The sequence below is a fragment of the Serinus canaria genome, chromosome 7, assembly GCF_022539315.1.
Source record: "Serinus canaria isolate serCan28SL12 chromosome 7, serCan2020, whole genome shotgun sequence".
Taxonomy (NCBI): Eukaryota; Metazoa; Chordata; class Aves; order Passeriformes; family Fringillidae; genus Serinus; species Serinus canaria.
Window position 1 is genome coordinate 13,966,250 of NC_066321.1, and position 19,472 is coordinate 13,985,721.

At 38.7% G+C, this 19,472-nt stretch overlaps 1 protein-coding gene across 1 annotated transcript; it reads right to left on the reverse strand.

The window, feature by feature from the left end:
• Positions 1–2,541: 2,541 nt before the first annotated feature.
• On the reverse strand, positions 2,542–19,434 carry PECR (peroxisomal trans-2-enoyl-CoA reductase). The gene is made up of 8 exons (XM_009087875.4): positions 19,315–19,434; positions 16,135–16,268; positions 9,316–9,481; positions 8,563–8,644; positions 7,015–7,111; positions 4,753–4,863; positions 4,024–4,135; positions 2,542–3,901 (listed from the first exon to the last, which is right to left on the reverse strand). The coding sequence occupies exons 1-8, from the start codon at positions 19,430–19,432 to the stop codon at positions 3,813–3,815; spliced, it is 909 nt and encodes a 302-aa protein (XP_009086123.1). The 5' UTR covers positions 19,433–19,434; the 3' UTR covers positions 2,542–3,812.
• Between the last annotated feature and the right edge of the window lie 38 nt (positions 19,435–19,472).

Genomic DNA, 19,472 nt, shown 5'->3' on the forward strand with positions numbered 1-19,472 from the left:
CTCAGTACTTGCACCCAATCCAAATGCACCATCACTGTAAGGCTGATGAGGAAAGGAAGGAACAGCAAATATCTTGGGGAGGACAGTCCTAAACCACTGCTGGAAGATTTACAGAAATGTAATATACACTAAGTGATCTTGGGCAGCAGTACTCATAGGTTTGTCTGCTCCAACCCCATCACTGAAGTTTATGAAGCAACTCATTTACCTTTAGGACTCAGCCATATTCAGTAACCCAGAACACAGACACTGTTGACTTTACTAATAACACAATTCCCCTACCATCTGCAGCTCTTAGCCATTTAACACAAGGCTGCTATTTGAGATGGCAAGGGGAAACTGGGAGATGCTGATTAGAAGCGTATTAAATTACACTATCTTGCAAAGAGCAGACTTTCTTAAAAATTTAGGGGATATTTGTGTGAGTGTTCAGAAGACTAAACACAGCCATAAATGCTTGTAGCAAGCAATGGTTGCCTCCTTTTTGTTCATTTACATCTTAAAGCAGACAAGGGACCTTACTGCAGAATGACACTGCACAGACTATTCTCCCTTTAGCAAACGTGACAACTGTTAATCTTTAAAGAATGAAGATTTTACAACACAGACTTCATTTTACACTAAGTAAACCCACAGAATAATCAGACTTCACTTTATGTTAAATAAATACCCCGAATGAACAATATTCTCCTTAAGAGTACAGATACAGATACAAAGAGTATCTGTAAAAGTTAAGGCAAGTGCAGTTGACAGAAATTGACACGAGTTCCCCTTTACTGAATTACACTGCTGTCACAAATGTAAAGTTCTATGACACATATTCAGATAGTGATAACATAACACCAGATAGTGATGTTTTGCAGCAGTTGGTAAGCACCTATTCATCCATCAAATGAATATCTGATAAGGGCAGAATAGGCACAGGCTTAGCCAGAAGTAAATACTAAAGCAACCAAAAAGAGATTCCTAACAGAATGGTAAATTAACTGTCATTCTAACATTCTTCTGTTTGCTTATTACAATTATACAGTGCAGCAAATGTTTACATTTTAGTGTTTGGTCAGTAAATCTTGATTCTTCCTGAGGTTCCTTAGCCCTTTTCTCACAGTTTATTTCACCTTCCTTGTAAAATAAATGAAAGAAAATAAAGCCCTGTTCTCAGAACTCCAGATACCCCAGTCTTAAGGTCAAGGATGTTTTTGCTACCACACCCATTTCTTTTAACCTCTCAATGTCCTTTGATCAAGGGCTCTTGGCAGAGGAAGAACATTGCTACAGTTGATATTATCTGCAGCACTACAGCAGAAACCTGAAACAGTCTTGCTGCCAGCTGACACAATACTGGGTTTCTGCAAGGTGCTGCAAAACTTTTCAAATAATTTTAATCTACATAAAAATGGACCAAAGAGGCAAGAGCAAAATAAAACCTCTGTTCTGACAATTAAACACTTCATGAAATCCATGGTGCAAGATGAAAAACACAAAAACAAAGTAAACCCCCCCAAAAAATAAAAATAAAAAAACAAACAATAAAGGAAAGGCTGTGATTCCTGCAAAACCATTTCAGCAAGGGTGTTACTATCCTAACATCTAAACAATTGTGATAAAAATGTTAGTATTATGCACAGTAAGCCTCAGCTCATCAAGTAATTATTAGTATTAGTATTACTACCAGGGGGAAAAAAAAGGCAAAGAAAAGGAGACAACACTGATGTGTCCCCTTCCCCTTCTGAGGATGTATTTTCTATATTTTTAAACCAGATTTACCCTTAGAGTATTCTGAGTATATTCTCCTATTGCACTAAGCTGAGCACGTTACGGCTCCACAAAAGCTGCCTATTTCAACTTCCTGCCAGTTAAAAAGAAAAAGCACACACAGCCTCTTCTAAAGAACTAATATACATCTTCTTAGTACATCCATTGCTTTGCTGAAAGTTGAAGAAGGCAAGGTCAGATTGTATTCAGCACAATCAGAAAGGTTTGTTATAGTTTTACTTGTGAAGGAATTTATTAACTGCAGACTGAACCTGTCTCCCACACAGGAGAATGCTCACCTTTCTAATGTTCTCATGATTTCCTGAGGTGAATGATTAATTCTCCATCATTACATATAAACTTCCCCTCTTTATAAATATTCACACTATAGCATAGTTAAAGAGGAAATTTGCAAGATTAAAAATTGATGATTTCCAAGTTTGTACTCAAATATTTCAGTGAACATTTCTGGGATATAATAAAAGTAATCAATTCACTTCCATTTCACTTTAAAGCCACAGTGCACATATACCATAGAAACTCACAGTCAAACACGAAGAGAGAGTAAGTTCCACAAGTCTCAAGCTTATTCACGTTTAACCTTTTCCAGAATGATGTTAAGGATGTTGAAACAATGTGTTAATAAACTAAATAATTTCACTTGAAAGCAATGGGCTAGACTTCTAGAGTTAGTTATCTAACAGGTACATTTTGCTTCCAGGAATCCTCTTGCTGAGCACCCTGAACTAATATTTGCAATAAATAAAATAAACCTTGCACATGAAGTTTGAAAAAAGTTGGCTTTATCTCTGTACCAATTTCTCACAGTCACATAAATGACTGTCCAGTTACTAAAAGGATGAAGCAGAAAGAACACACATGATGGCTCAAACTCCTTCTCCCCCCAACACTGGCATTCATTTCATTTTCATGAAAAAACAATCTACATGTACCTATATAAGAACAAATATTTTACTGAAAGACACAAAAGTCAAACTTTGCACAGAACAAACAACATCAGACTCTTACATTCAGCCCAAAATGAAATATTAAAAGTTCCCTTCTAAAGCAGCAACTTGATTCCAGGAATTTCAGTTTTTACAGCAAAGAAACACAGTAATTACATATTTTTTATATTTGCATTAAAGTGAGCAAACATGGGAACATTTGCCTTAACGCGAATAAAAAATTTACAAATAAAACCTCTTCAAGTGATGTATTACAAGATTTCTGGTTTTTAAATGGCATCTCTGCATTGTTCACAAAAACCTTACCTGAAGACAATAATGAAAAAAAATTCTGTTAACATTGTAAGACAACAAGTACAAAAGGTGTTATAGCTGGCAAATGAAGAATTCCAAATTTCTCCTTTACTAGTGTAGCATACTTCAGAGAGCACTGCAATATACACCACGGATTTTGCATGTTAAATTGTTGGATCTATATTGCTCTCCATCACTGTATTTATTATCTGCTTATTCTGTCATCAAATTTAAGTTGCAGCCAGCTTAACTCCATTATGTCATTATATCTGCAAACAATTCCATCTTATTTTTATTTATTTTCAGAGAAATACTTACTCTATTTGGTCTTTAAAACCATTGTTGAACACTCAGTAGGTGGCTGAACAGAAACAGCGTAGAGCTAACACTGACCCAAGGGTTACTGATGCAAGTAACAATGAAAGATTTAAATTACCTTCTCTGTAAATGCATCAAAGACAGAAGGATTCCTAAACGTTCCCCCTTGGCTATCTTCACTGCAAAATAAGTATTCTTTTTATTCACTTCTGGCTGGGATTCTTCATTACTTAATGCCTGTGCAAATGGATACTTTGTCTTTTATATCTTTTCCCTTCCCAAAAGACTGAATGCTTTCAGGGTGAGTGTTTTCAGAGAAGAGATATACAATGTAAAGCCTTTCAAAAGTTTTAAATATAAACCAACAAAAATCAAGGCACTTAATGTAGTTACATATGAGCAAAATAAATTATTACTGAGAATAATAAGGTCAAATCACAAAGTGAGATTATCAGCAAGGGTAAAAATCTCTTTCTTTTACAGCTTTGGTTTGAACTTGCCAGAAATAAGCTTTTTCAGCATTTCAGAATTTTTTCCTTCTGGTGGGGGGGGCCATCTGTCATGATCTGAGAAAAACAAATAGAACAATTTACTTAGTTGATTGAGAAACTATAAATTTTACTTTTATGTCCTCCCACTTCACAACTTCAGTCACTTGAAGGGCATTATTTTAGAGCCCATTTCTTACCAGGTATTTCTAGGCCATGGCCATACAAACTCTGGCCACCATCCACGACCATGGTTATCCCAGTTATGAATGATGCAGCTGGAGACAGCAGGAAGCATACTGCAGGGGAGATCTAGCAAAAGATTGACATTTAAAAATCTTAATTTCAAAATCTAAAATTTTAATCTTTCTTAAACTGCTGGGAATTGTTCATGTCAAAGAAGCTTGTGAAAACTTTTATAAGCAAGAGCTAGTAACATTTTCTACTTAGTAAAAAAAACTGTGGCAGTCTTAAAGCCATCCTTCCAGCCACAAACATCAAGCATTTAACAGAGGAAAACCAGTAAGCTATCACAGAGCAGCATCAGATACCAAAAAAACAACAATGAAATGTTGATCAGTTTATCAAGGATGCACATTCTTGGTGGAATAGAGCTAAGTGCTTTTAAGATACACTTTCCCCCCCCTTAATATTCATTAAGTCCTTCCTGCTGAAGCAAACTTTTTTAAGAAATAATGTCTACTATCAAACACTTCAGCTGTAAGAGGCAGCTGAATTAAATTTTCTGATAACAGTGACTACTGGTTAAGTCTCTTACTTGGCACAACCACACATTGGTACAAGCTTTCTTCTTTTTAAATATTCCATCACAGTGCAAAATTAAATATTTTTTGTTCTCCATATAATAAAGTGGCTTCAAAATAGAGACAGAGAAGTAGGTGTATCAGAAGCATTCTGAAATACATTACCTCCTCAGGAACAGCTGACCTCTTGGCAGGAACCTTTGGTATGCTCTTTAACCACATCATTACACCTTGTTCTCCATAGTTTGCAACAGCAGTTTCTGAAAATACCAGTCCCTATTTAAAACAGCACAGTGAAAATTAAGTTCTCTTTGCATACATTTAAACTGATCATTCTAAAATTTGAAGTTGTCATTACTGATTTTCCATGGGACTGAACTATCTAAAGAGCACTTGAATACAAGTTTTTGAATGTAATGGCATAGTATAATTTATACAAGAAGGTAATTTGGCTGCTAGCCACATCTCTGTTCAAGCACAATAATTCTGACTATTCCAATTCTCTGATGTCACTTCAATAACAAAAAAGTGGAGTATAAAAAAACTCAGACCCTGCTTTGATATTACAAGCATTTCATGTTAAATTACAGCAGGAAACTACAAAGCCACAAGAACAAGTTCTCAAAAGTTTCTTGACATCAGTAGGAGCACTAGACTGATTTCTTGTGAATTACAGAAGCAGACAGATTTCAGTCAGAATTCTGACTCTCCCTACTGAGCTGCTCCAGAAGCAGAAAAAGATGACTCTGCTTGCTCTGGTGACCACACAGTCACCAGAGTGACTGGTGAGAAGGAATTTTAAGAAGGAAGATAGCAATGTGAACAAAGTTACATCCACCTGTTAGGACAGAACTTTTGGGAGTCAAGTTGAAGTAAAATAGCAACATTTGAATTCACCCATGAAGCATATGCTAAGATGTTGAAGATACCTGTATAACGTGTGTGAAACTCTTCAGTGTGCACACTTCCCTGTCTATGTATCCATTCCCTACAGGTTACTCTCCTCCCATAAAGCAGTACAATTTTGAATTGTTACCACAGACCTGAGGGGTCCACAAAGGTGACAGAACATGGACTTTTGTTACCAGCATAGTAACAAAGCTAGCAAATACTTCTAAAAGAGACAAAGCCCTGAAGTGTTTGCTTGTCAAAAATGTCTTCTGACATGTGCTATGACATCTAATCAGCATGATTCATTAGGTAATTAGCATGCCTGAAAAGTATATTCACATAATAATGCTGTCTTAATTACTTACTTCCCTAAGACTTGATAAATCAGAAAAAGCAGATAAACAGGAAATGCAAGTCAGTACATCTTAACATTTAACATGTCCCCAGATGAATTGGGTCTCACAAAGGTTACATAAAAGCCTTTACCTGAATGATTAAGACACATTTGCCATTAAGCATTCTATGCTCTGTCAAACAAAGCAAGCCAGATGTTTTAGGACAAGAGGCAAAAAGAATACACAGGCATTCTACAAAAACAGTAGCAAGATCTTCCTAGGGATCACTTAAACAAACATCACACTTCACCTATGACACTTACTGTGAGATAAGCTAAATTCTGACTGTAGAAGTAGCTGGACAAAGTTTATGTTTCAAGGGAGTAAATGTGCAAAATAAATTGTGGGTAACAGAGAATTACAACAGATCACACATTCTCAAATGTCATGGCTAGATCTTCTATGTAACTTCTCTATCTGCAGCACTACAAAGCGTAGCTGCTCTTTCTATACAATTATTTAAAACAACTCTACCTGCTGTCTACTTCCTCAGAAATGTGGCAGGCATATTTTAGCTGACCTGTATAGTGGTTTCCTGCCTGCATCAATTTGTTACAAAAAAAAAATCAAAACACATTTTTACATATGATTTCTCTGAGAGAAGCTACACTCCAACTACGATCTCTTTATATGCCTAAAGCTAAACTTAACATGTAGGAGACAAAGTAAAAGGCATTATGTGAGACACTCAGAGATTTTTAAAATAAGTTTGTAAACATGGGTGGAAACCATCAGCATACCTGAACCTCAAACAGAAAAGTTTTCCTGAACTCAGAAGTAATGTATCCATTACTGAAACACAGAGCATTCAGTAATTTTATGTCAAGGCTTTGTAAGACAGGTCACCAACTCCTACCAGTATTATTTCATTTAGCTATAAAAAAACTAAAAAACCAAGCGTGCCAAGTCAAGGCAGAAAGCAGAAGCAATTTTATCCCACATCCTCTGACTCATCATCCAAAAGTACAAAACACTGTCAAATGATCCAAAGAACACAGTAAGGAAATTATAAATAAACAAATATATAAATAATCCACAAACAGTTACTGGTAATAAATTTAAAAATCTGTTTTGGTCCAAAAGCTCTAACTATGAACATGTGTAATAGCTAATTTTAATCAGACCATTTGCCATTACTTACAGGAGCAACGCTGTTGATTCTCACTCCACTGTGAGCCCATTCTAAAGCTAAAGTCTTGGTTAGGTTATCCACTGCAGCTCTTGCAGCTCCTGAGTGTCTATGGAGAAAATAAAGCAAAGGAAGCATCTGTTCCCTTAGCTAGGAGTGTCCAGTGTTAATTCTACTGCAGCCTCATTAGGGTATTCAGAGTTCACTGTTTAAACATGCCATGGGGTGAGTTCCTGTCACTGCTAGAAATACTTAAAATCTCTTTCCCAATGCAACATGGGGTTAGCTACACTCTACAGCAGGAGGAGGCTTATAAAAAGAGAAACAACTGAAGTTCAAACTGCGTAAAACTACCTGTAGCTTGCACAGGTAAAGCAACGCTTGGAAGAACAGTGAGTGGTCTGGAAGATTGTTTAAATCAATCATGATTAAAGTAAATCACTGTTCAAAAATTACTGTAGGTGGATGGAGACAGAGACATGAGAGTCAGAGTGAACTGCTACGCCTCGCTGCTGTAGGTAACCAGTCTGGAACGATTACAAGCTTGAGCAAATGCAAACAAAATTACTGCAGTAACGAATTGTAGACAGTTGGAGTCAGAGAAAATGAATAAATTTAGCTGCTATAGCCTAGCAAAAGAGACTAGGAGGAGACAGATACAATAGCTTCTCAAACACAGGGAAAGAATAAGAAAAACCCAAGATAACTTATTCATATGTTTAGGCCAGAAATAGATAAGCTCCAGGCACACTCTAAGGAAACATGACAACTTCTATGTTCAAAATTAATACCTATAAAAGACTTCTATCAGGTGACTTTAGGCATGAGTGGTGGCTGGACTAGTAAAGGCATATCTTTTTCAACAGTACACTTCTGCAAGAAGTTCCAATCAATTTAATTTGGAAGTAGTTTTGTCTATCCATCTATATACAATGGTTCCTTAGGAAATTTTTTTCACCATTATTCAGAATGAGCTTGTTTTTCCTCTTAGTTCAACACAAATTGAAACATCTTCAGCCTATTTGCCATGACAGTTGAACCAGATACCACAGTGGAAATGCTCAAATAACTGTAGCTTCAGCACCACCGTGTGGATCTCTGTATTTATTCTTACTGTGAAGAACAAGCTAGTGAGAAAATGCTCTTCTTTAAAAATGTTGGCTTTGAAAGCATTCAACCCTGAATGAAGGCAAAGAGAGAAAATGCAACACTTGCTTAAAATGTACTTTTATATTTCTTCAACAGAAACTCAATTTCCAAGTTAAAAAAACCAACCAAACAAAAAACTAACAGCAAAGGGAGCCATTTCCAATTAAAGCCTCACTGTTAAGTCTTGCTTCATAGCTTCTTACAAACAAGTGGAGAGAAACCAGAGATGCCATCTACTGGATAAATAAGAGATCCCCATACAGCCAAGTGATACTCTTCCTCTCTCTTGACCTAACTACTGTATTTCTATACTCTACTGCTGCCCAGTACACACCTTTCTGAAGTGTTTAGGAACAGTTAGTACTTCTGGGGGAAAAATATAGGGAACTATAAAAAGAAAATATATATTACGACATTCCAGGAAAGCCATTTCTCACGGCAGCAGTAATGTTGACAATGGCTCCTCCATGTTCCTGCATCCAGGCATTGTACACTGTATGAAGGAGGAAGATAACCTATAAATATCAGAAGAAATGCATACAAATGAACTTGCCAACTGGAAACCAAACTTGGAGTCCTAACTGCAAGCACACTACACATTTGTCATACTGGTTTAGAAAAACAGTCTGCTGTTTGTACCACAGCCTTGCCAATCCAGAGGTGAGGCCATGGGGCAACAGGCACGGTCCAGGTAAGGCTCAAGGATTGCAAAGAAGCACTTGATAGAAATCAATTTCATGTTTCCATGTAAATTACTTTGATTTCCACATTCCAAGTGCTATTTGAGAATGACATACCATACTTAAATTTAAGCCTAAATTTATATCCCTGAAGAAAGTGTTTTCCTATGTTATACACAGTGAATACAGGCCACGAAAGTTAAGTGGTTTTCCTATAGTCCTTTAAATGAGTATCCAAGTCAACTGACTTCCCAAACCTGGCCTTAACCAGGAGATCATGCTTGCCTAAATGTATGTTTGTATTTATGAACAAATATAATATTTAATGCAAAGCTTTGGATAAGATTCAGGAAAACAAATATCCACTGTCATGTAAGTGCATGAAAAGAAGAACTAGGGAAACTTGACATTTCTTATCTTCTGGTATTTCTGTAAAAAAAACAAAAAACAAGTAAACATAAAAAGCTTAACATTCAGACCTTACCTGCTTTGCAACAATAGAAGGTCCCTGTCAGATTGGTGTCTATGACAGCATTCCAGCCTTTTGCACGGATGGCTTCAGAAGGACTTACAAACTGGCCCCCTCCATTATTCACCAGGAAGTCAATCTTCCCATGCAGACTCAGTGTAGACTTCACCAAAGCCTCTACCTGAAACAGCCTTTGTTAGTGTGGTATGCTGATCAAGGTCTACACCCAGTTCTGTTCTCAGACAGTATATTCTCCCTCATGCCTTCTTCACAGAAAAAGAAGAGGTCTAGCCTTCAGAGAGGCTGTAAGATTGGTAAGACATGATTAGCCAGCCAAGAAGGTATGGGCTGTATCCATGCTTACTTAGGAAATTTTGCTGGTATAATGCATGTGCTGCATAAAATACCAGCACCCAAAGAAGAAGGGGATTTAAGCTGCCAAAGATTTGTAAAATCAAACAGACACAAAAGCCCACTACACACGAGATACTAAGAATCTCCTGATGTTTTTCAGAAGAGTGGGTGTGCTCACATGAGATCTGCAAAGAGTTCCATATAAGGCAGCTACTGTTATTTTCATCTGACCATATACCTGACCATTTTAAATAGAAAACATAACTCATCTTGTGGAGTTTTATAATCCTCATTTAGAAGTTTAGTATATTCACTACAGCTCTGACACATGAGTTGGCAATAGCCAGTCTTCTTACACACAGCAAGAAGGTTAATTATCTTACAAAACATGAAGTCTAAAAAATGCTGGAAATACAAGTTGTTTTCTTTAGCAAAAATATTATTGCAAGATAGTAATAAGAATGCCATAGCAACAACTTAATAATTTAATATTTATCTCAAGAAACAGGTAATGGGACAAAATTATTGTTTCCTGCTTATATCATCAATCATAACTAGATACCATGCATCAGTTATTCCTACTCAAGCATAACCTGGCATCTGTGGTCAGAGAAAAACAGAAAAAAAAAATCCCCAAAAACTCAGACTGTGGAGAAATGAGAGAGAGAGAGAGAAGGAAAAGTACTAAGAATGATAAAAAGAAAAGACTGAAAGCAAATTAACAAGAAAAATCCACTGAGAAGAGACATTAAAGCAACTTTTCAACAGCTGGACAAAATGTGAGTTATATGTTAGAGCATATCAATTCAAAATGGTTCATATGCTGCACTGAAGGAACTGTTGTTGTTCCTACATGTTGCACCATATTCTCAGGAAAAAAAAATTAAAAACCCAACAACAACAAAAGCATATTAGTTCTGCTTTCTGAAAGCCAGGAAAGGCCAGAGGGCTCTCCAGTGACAGTTTAGATGGCTCCAACTGTAGCAATCTTCACAAAGTCTTCTGTGCTGTAGAAAAGCATCACTGCAGTGCTTCTCCCAGTTACAGTGAACACCGTGACTGCAGCCAGCAGCACAGGGAGAAGGAGGGTCTGGTAGAACACATTTAAATCACAGTGACTACAAAGATTCTTTTCTATTGCTTTAATTAAAATATTCACTTGTAAAGAACTTCTTAGAAAAGCTATTAAAGACTCTCTTTGGAAGCAAAGCAAAGCTGCATGAGGTAGAGCTACCAGTTTAAGACGTTCTTCTGAAAAAGACAGAAAAGAACAAAATCAGGCAGTTCAGACATAACCAGAAGATTGGAATACTGCAATAAGGAACTTTTGTGTGTGACTGCAACTTAGATGTACTAGTTACATACTTACAGAAAACTGAGATCACAGCAGTCACTGACTCAGGGAAAAGGGACAAATGTCCACATGCATTCACAGGTCACCCTGAGTCAGTAAAACACACAAGTAAACAAGCCACTACAGAGTTTTAGAGATTTGTGATTTGGTGGCTAGAACTAATAGGCACTCTGGCACAGTGGTAACAGGTATTTTTACTGTGTTACTGCTGTGTTATTTAAAAGTACAACAACAGGAATCTCTTATCCATAACTCCCCACCAAGCCACAGTCTTTCACGACAGGCTTCACACAGACCGGCATTAAGTATTTATAAACCAACTGAGCCCATGGTAAACTACAAAGTTTATTGGAAAAGAAAAGCTGCTAGTGAGCTCAGACACAAGGTAAGTGCTAAGTAGCACTGCACTGAGTCTGTCTGAAGTTGTCTTGTTGATGCCCAGCTGACAGATTTTACCCAGGGGTCTGGTCCAGCAGCAGGTTCTGCTGCTGGAGTTCAAGTATGGAAAGGAGACATCGTGAAGAGAGTTCTGAATTGTTGATTTCAAGAACAGCCATGGCCTACCAGAAGTACAAAGATTTATCTTCCACTTACCTAGACGTGTAAGCTTCTACTTATCTAGGAGGCAGTTAAAGAAATGCTTGTCCACAGAGTATAGCAAAAAGGCTTTGCAAGAGTAAGGATTTAAAAAGTACTGCTGCCTGTCTCAAAACACTGTCTAGGCCACAGAAGGAACTCACCATAAGATGATAAGCCACCAAAGCAGAAACTTGAGAGAAGCATAGAAGGGAGGAATTTGCAACAGGAAAGCACTAATTCCAGGCCTAGCAGAGTTAAGATCAGGTCAGAACATCTTGGTTAATGCATCTGGACAAAAGTGCCCACTGTGGCAAACTGTGGGAAAGGAAGCAACTGCTCATGCACATCACCCCAAGTTATGAGAATGGCACCTGTGACCACCTCATGGGTACCTGAAACTTGGCCAGTGTCAAGGTGGTACCCCCAGGAGACTGACAGAACACTGCTGCATCCATGGCTTGTGACTATCATCTGCTTGGTCTCTGTCTCTCTCCCTCCCTTCCCTTAATTCAGGCATTCATTCCTCATGTCTTGTCCCTGTCAACAGATTTTGCTGTAGCTCAAAATTCAAGACACAAAAAGAGATAAATAAAGATACACATGCACACAGAACTGTCTGGTTTGCGTCTCAGCAAGAGCCAACTGATCTGCTCTCAACAAATTATGAGGGCAGTGCCAGGAAATATGCAAACAATGAAAATCACTTCAGTTTCATAATCACTAAGAAGCAACATCTATCATTATATACACTCCAAACCACAGGAAAAGGGAACAGGTGCACAATCACTGCTCCAGCATAAGGCTCCATGACAGAATATAGAAATATATTCTGATGACAGAATAGAGAAACCTCAAGTCCTCTTATCCCAGAGCCCTCTCCTCTGCCATTTAAAAAAATTAACCAGGTTTTTTATCCTTTACAGAACACTCAATGGAAAACTAGTCAAAGCAGCAGCAAACTCATGACAAAAAGAAGCCTGACAGGTTATGCAGTGGATCAAAATCCTCCATCAAGCAGGATTATTTCTTGCACATTAAACAAAAAGTAAGCTTTGCTAGAAAGCAAAAGGGCTTCTGAGGACGAAGATTTAGAGACTTAAAAATGTGAATTCATTAAGATATTCCCATGATACTTGCCATCAAGCTTCCACAGTAATTAATTCACTGCACCTTCTTTGCCTCTTCCTAGGCCAGAAAGAGCTCTAACAAACACCCTGGACTACATGATGAGGGATGAACCCTCTAATGCTTGAATTTCACAGATCCAAACTAGAGGCATGAACCGTGTCATCTTCAAAGCAGGTCAGTTACTTTAAGATTTGCAATAGGAGGCAAAAAATAATCTTCTGGCAATTTGAAAGCACCTTCATCTTTCTTAAATTTTCCCTATTCAAACTCACTCCCTCCAGTTTATAAAATGCAAACCAGGAAAAAATTTATAGCAGCCTTTAGAGAAATGCAGAAGAACTGATCAAGAAGGAAGAATTTAAAAAATGGCATTCTGTAATAAGAAGAAATGGCTGATCCTATAGGTGATCAGGGTGGCTTCCTTTGAAAAAAAGATTTACTCCTAGAAAGACTTCAGTGAGATGACAGAGAGAATGATACATGAATTATGTAGTTCTTCAGGAAACTTCCTGGGCTTTGAAGCTTATGATAGATCACTTCTGACATCTAAGGGAGCCTGAACTCCAAAGTAGTTGGGTTTTTTTGTGGGGTTTTTTTTTGTTGAAACATTTATAATGTTTTTTTGCTGCACATGTTCTCTGGTACCTGGTAAAAGAGCTAAGAAGGATGTAGTGATTCACACAGAATTCTTGCAGAGGCTGTTCCTCTCTACCCAACAGTGTGCCCCCGTGATTTCTGAGGTAAATACTCTTCACTCACACTAAGCTGAAAGCAAACAATGAGATGTAATGTTGCTAATGAGTAGCACACAGAGCCAACAGTTGTAACTAGTCTCACTTTTGTGAGGGAAACCAAAAGTTGACATGCCCTCCCATCCCCTCTTCTACTGTAACAGGAAGCTCTTCCTGTATTTGTGAAAATACTGAAGTGAGTTACATTACTGTGTTACCTCTACTCAATATTTGCCTCCTAGGCTACAAAAATCCTTAACAATATCTTTTACTGATTCCTGTTCCTATGACTCCAAGTTCCAGACACTAAATTTTAAGTTAAGAATGGAGTAGGTTTGGAAAGTAGATGTACAACAATCTTTGAATCAAAGTAAAAGCCCCAAGGTACTTTTCCTCTAGTTTTCACAAGGCAAGCAAGTGCAAATTAGGAAAAAAGTACTTTTCACCATTGCTGCTCTAGGAGACATAATAAATAAGCAATAGTAAGCAGTGGGATGTGGAAAACCTGCCATACACCTCAGTTGTGACTGAGTTTTTAGCAGTGTAAGTTAACAATTGTTAATTTATCTAATTTCAACTTACAAACCAAAGTACCTAAGTGAAAGGAAGCACTATCCTCACCACAAATTTGAGAGCAGAAAATACAAATTTCTGGTCCAACGGTAAATTTAGAAATTAAGTATAACGTGGTCAGGATTTAGCAATCTTTGAGAATCTCAGCATTAACAGAAGAGAACAGAGCCAGAGAGGCACAGGCTAAAGAACAAAAATCACAGGATGTCTCTAACCAATAAAACATCTGGTCTTGGATCAGATGGGCATCTGGAATGAAGAAATATTTACCAGGTACACAAGTTCTTATGTTAACATGCAACTGCATTCCTTGTTCAGATCATCAGCAAAAGGCTTATGACATTTTCATAGTATTTTTTTTCTAAACAGGACTTCAACAGAAATAAATAAGAGCAGTTGCAGAACTGAAGTGAGTCAAACTGTAAGACTAAATCAATGACTGAAAAGTTCAAGACAAGAGTTTAATTTGCTCCTCTGAAGCCTGTCTTCAATGAAAGGAAACAGACATGAAAGGACAATGGTTGAAGAGAACTTCCACTGATAGGAGACATCCAATGGAAGCTTCACAAATATCATATGAAAAGTTCTACCAAAGTTCTGGTGTGTCTGTAAATGGGGAGAGCTTAAATTGGAAACAGGACAATTTTATGATAAAACCGCAAAGTAATAGCAAAGACAGAAGTTTCTTCAAGCATCAGTATGGCTACCCATACACAGAACTCTTTACACAAAAGAAGGCTTGAAAAACACCTTCAAAAACTTCCAAAGCCACTTAACCCTGTTTAGTCAAATAGGTATTTAGTCACACTTAAGAAAGAAACAAAGAAGGAACCGCAGTTTAGTGGAGATTACCATCAAAGCAAGCCCCAAACCACCTCACAGAACACTGTAGTTCTCACTAATCAATTTCCGACTGATATAGAAATGATTCACCTGCAGAAGGTTATTAAGCATGCCAGAGTACTTTCTGCAGGAAACAGACCTGAAAAAAGCTTATACCTTTTTTCCTCCTTACCTCTTTTCTTTCCTGTGGCTTTAATCACGCCAGTTGCCCTCTGACATCTGCCATAACCTATTATGTTGCACTGCTGATGCCAGTAAATACACACCCTAAAATTCACTGGTAGGTGAAGTGACATACTGCACAGCCCCAGGGTTCATCTCCTTCAGGAGAGAAAGTCTGAGTAGGTCACTATAAATATTTCATGGCACGAACTGTTCCACAAGGGAAGAATTTTAATTTTTATTTGTTTTATGGCTATATCTTAGGATATTTCCAGAATCCTTATAGCTACTGAAGGTCATTAATATTTAGGTTAAGAGAGACTTTGAGAGGTTTAAAAAAATGCAGCAATCAGTGGTTACTGGGAGACTTTCTAGCTGTTTTCAAAAACTAAAAAATCCAACCTGAAGTTGGACTTTTAAATATTTAATTACAGAGATAAAAAAATTAGGAGGTGCATGCAAACTTCTGAAGAATCTGGATTATGTACTTTTGCTCTTGATGTTCCATTTTTTGTAATATGAAGAAAAAATTTAAAAATCAACTTGAATAGTAGCAGAGTTTGCAATGAGGCAGACCTCAAACTGTAACCAAAATTTCTGACATGGCTAAAATATTATATATTTGTGGGGTTTTTTGCTTTACTAGAAGCCAAACTGACAATGCAGGGCACTTGTGTCAAGTCACAAGCATTCAGATTCCATGCTATGCCTTCCTGTTTGAAGGAACTATTCTGAGGTTTCCAATCTTCACAAGTTTACACCCCCTCACTTCTGTCACAGCAATGTGACAAAGAATCATGCTAACTGGGCTCTGCCTCACTGTGGAACATGCCAGTTCTGAGGCCTGCATCTCTCAGAAATATCTGAAATACGTAAGCGTGGTCAGAAAAATATTTGCAATATTTACAAATGCTTTTTTGCTTAGGTGGCTAACAAATATCTTCCCTTGAGAGGCACACCTATCCAGATCAATTTAACTGATCTCTGCTCCACCTTTCCCCTGATCTAAGCTACTTTTGAGAAGTCCAGAAATCTTTAGAGATCTGAAAATTTATACACACAATATGCTTGCGAAATGTTAACCCCCAGAACAAGGTCAGCAATCTTTACCTCTTCTTCTTTGCGGATATTGCACTCCATGGGGGTCACTTGGGCAGGACTCACAGAGGCAAATCTGTTATTCAGCTCTTCTGCTGCAGCTTTTAATCGATCAAATTTACGAGAGGCGATGACAACATTGCAACCTGTGTGTGGAGACAAAATGAAACATCATTCACCTAACACAATATTGCTATTTTTTTAATAATATCATGGAGATATCTTGTAGGTTGTGCATTTATTAGTCACTGACTAGAAAATACAGTGTTGAAGTTCTTGCAAGAGAGAGAAATACTGATGTCAGATGCTTCTTAGCAACAAGATCCCTCTGTGCCAGGAAAAGAGCAATTAAAAAAAAAATGTCCACAAGATTTCCTCTCCTTCCTGCAGAAGGGAAGATAACCTGTGAGTTGCAGAGTCAGCAAAGCAGCTTTCAGACATCACTTCTGCTGCTTCTGCTCACAGCTGCCTCATTTATCAATTAAGTGATTTAAAGATGTTTCAGCAGGTCTTGATTACAAAAAATGCTTGCTCTTGAACTACAAAAATAATCTTCTTGTACAACTGGCTGTAATTTTGACTAGCAGTGAGTAAATGTAATGGTCTGGTTTTTAACTCTGCAGAGACTGAAGGAAAGGATAATAGCCTCACAAGATTAATCCCTATCTGCAGTCTACAGACAGCGGGAACAGAGCCCTCCCTGTGGCACTGCAGAATCCTAGCTGCAGAAAGGAGAGAAAAAAAAAATAAGGCAGGAGCTCAAGTACTCCTTTTTTCAGCATTTGGAAGGCAGAAGGCTTTATTCTACAGAGAAAAAACAAAGCAGGTGCCAAATTTAAGTCCAGCACGCACACTACAACCAGTCTAATTTCTGTCACACCAGTGAACTCAGGACAGTTTTAAGGCTTCAGCAATTGCTACTACAGACTAAACCAAAGGTCACCAAATTAGTCCCTAGTGCAAATCCAGCAGGCAATTTTATGTAATGATAAGCAAATGGATAAGCAAATTACTAGCCAAGCAGGCAAGGAGGTCTTGCTGCCAGTTTGCTCCCTCCATCATCTTAGCTTTTCAGCAGAAGTAATCTCTTCTTAATAACAGGTCAGCTGCTCATCTGCTTTAATGCAAACCATCCTCAACAAGACAAAAAAAAAAAAAAAAAAAAAAAAAAAAGGGAAAAAGTTAACATCTTGCCAGGTGTGGGTTCTTTCCCCCCCCCTCTGTTGCAGAGTGGAATTTGGCCTCTCATGTGATCAAGCAAACACGAGAATCAACTCAAAATAACTAGGGGGAGGAAAGTGCAGCAAGCTGTTCATTTGACTCAGGCAGTCTTGTGAAAATATATATTTAAAATACAGGAGTTTAATTCTACCGGAGGAAGCTTTATAACTACATATCCTTAGGAATAGGAGCTTCACCTTTAATTAGTGGTCATCTTAAAACAACACATAAAAAGTCAGTAGTTTCTGAGGTCTCCTCGTTTTGTTTTTTTTTTTAATTAAGAATTCCATTCACTTGCACAACCACCTAACTAAAGGAAAGTTCATAAAATGCCACACACAATCACCAATTAACACAAAATACTGAATCACAGTAGCCCAGTTGTATTTACCAACCTAAGCGCTTATTAATACACACATTGATATGGAATAAGGTCCAGCAAGAGACTATATTTTAGCTAGATGCACTAATTGGGGGAGGGAGAGATTCTATTCACTGAAGAAATTTGGTACACACTGTGCAAGCTGACAACATCACTTAATTTTCTTCACAAAGAATGACCAGACCATTTCCTGATAGGGTCAGGGAAAAGGGCACAAGTTTCCAGATAAAAGGTTTAAATTTGTCCAGAAGGCCTCAAAGGAGACTGGTTATATAAACAATGTATATCATGACTTGCATTATGTGTCACTGCTCTTATGCCTGTAAGAACCAGTCCCCCTTACCTGAAGTGCAGGGTATACATGGAAATAGTTCTTGATCATCATCACCTTATCAGAAGTAACCAGCAAGTCTACAGGTAGGGAAGGTTACTCAGTCAGTCTAAAGCCCTGTATAGCTCTTTCTCCATGTTTTCTATGTGCTTTGTATAGATTTGTTTTCTATTGTGTTCTATTTAGGCTGTTATGGACACACTTTTGTTATTGTATTTTGCTTGAGAAAAACAGCAAAGATCAAATTAAGCACAATTTTAAGATAACTGGGAAACATCACCAACCAACAGCGTGATGATCTTTAAAACGTACTTCTTTAAAGAAAAGAAAAAAAAAAACCACTCAGTCCCCCAGTAATACAAAGGTAACAGAACTAATCCTCCATTCAGCTCTACAAAGCAAGTGGAAAGCTGCGGCAGAGAGGCCAGGAGAGGCAGAGATGTCTCCCAGCACAGCCTTAACAAAGAAAGCTCTTTACTATGCAGTGCAGTGGTGCACATTCCAGCAAGGCAAACCACGGGAGGTGACACCGAGAGGTGTAACACTAGCGCTGGTATTCTGAAGGCGCTGAATCTAATCATGACAATAAACTACCCGAACCCAGGCTAATGCCGATGATCCCTAGCAGAGCTGAAATCTGCAGGAAAGGTGTTGCAAGGTGGATGTGGGAGTCATTCCTACCCTCCCGGTCTCATATCAGACAGTCAGGAGACTGCCTTTCACCCTAGGTTTCACCATTTCTCTGTATTCAGAGTGGAAAGAAAAGCTACGCCGTGCATCACGAAGAGGCTCGTCAATTTCAGGACGTTCCTGAAATCGCAGACACTTGGAAAAGCACCACGTCTCTAAGATGTCACTGTGCGGGCAGCAGTTTAAGGATACTGCTCTGTAAGAATCAAGGTTCAACAACCTCGTAAATCCTCCAGTTAAAGCAAGACGAGAACTCACTGAAGGGAGAGTCTGAGAGAAAGGGTCCTGGCTTAACATAACCTCACTGACCTCTGTGTTTAAAATAGCGAGTGTTTTGCGGGCCAAAAGGCACAGCCCTACACCAATCTCACCTCGTACCCCTTGCTGACCCCGTCCCAATGTCCCACCCACGGGCTCCTGGCACCGTCCCCGACCGCCGCCAGCCCCCGAAAGGCAGCAGAGCCCTCGGGCACTTCCTGATGGCCCCTCCAACTCCATCCGCCCTCCCACCACCCGCCTGGCCCCGCTGCCCCACCGGGGCTTCCTGCGGAGCCCGCCCCGCGCCCACCTAGCGCCAGCAGGTCGGCGGCGATGGCCTTGCCGATGCCGGTGCCGCCGCCGGTGACAATGGCGACCCGCCCGCGGAACAGCCCCGCCGCCAGCAGCCCGCGCCCCACCGCCGCCATCTTCCCCCTCCTTCCCTCCCTCCCTCCTGCCCGCCCGGGG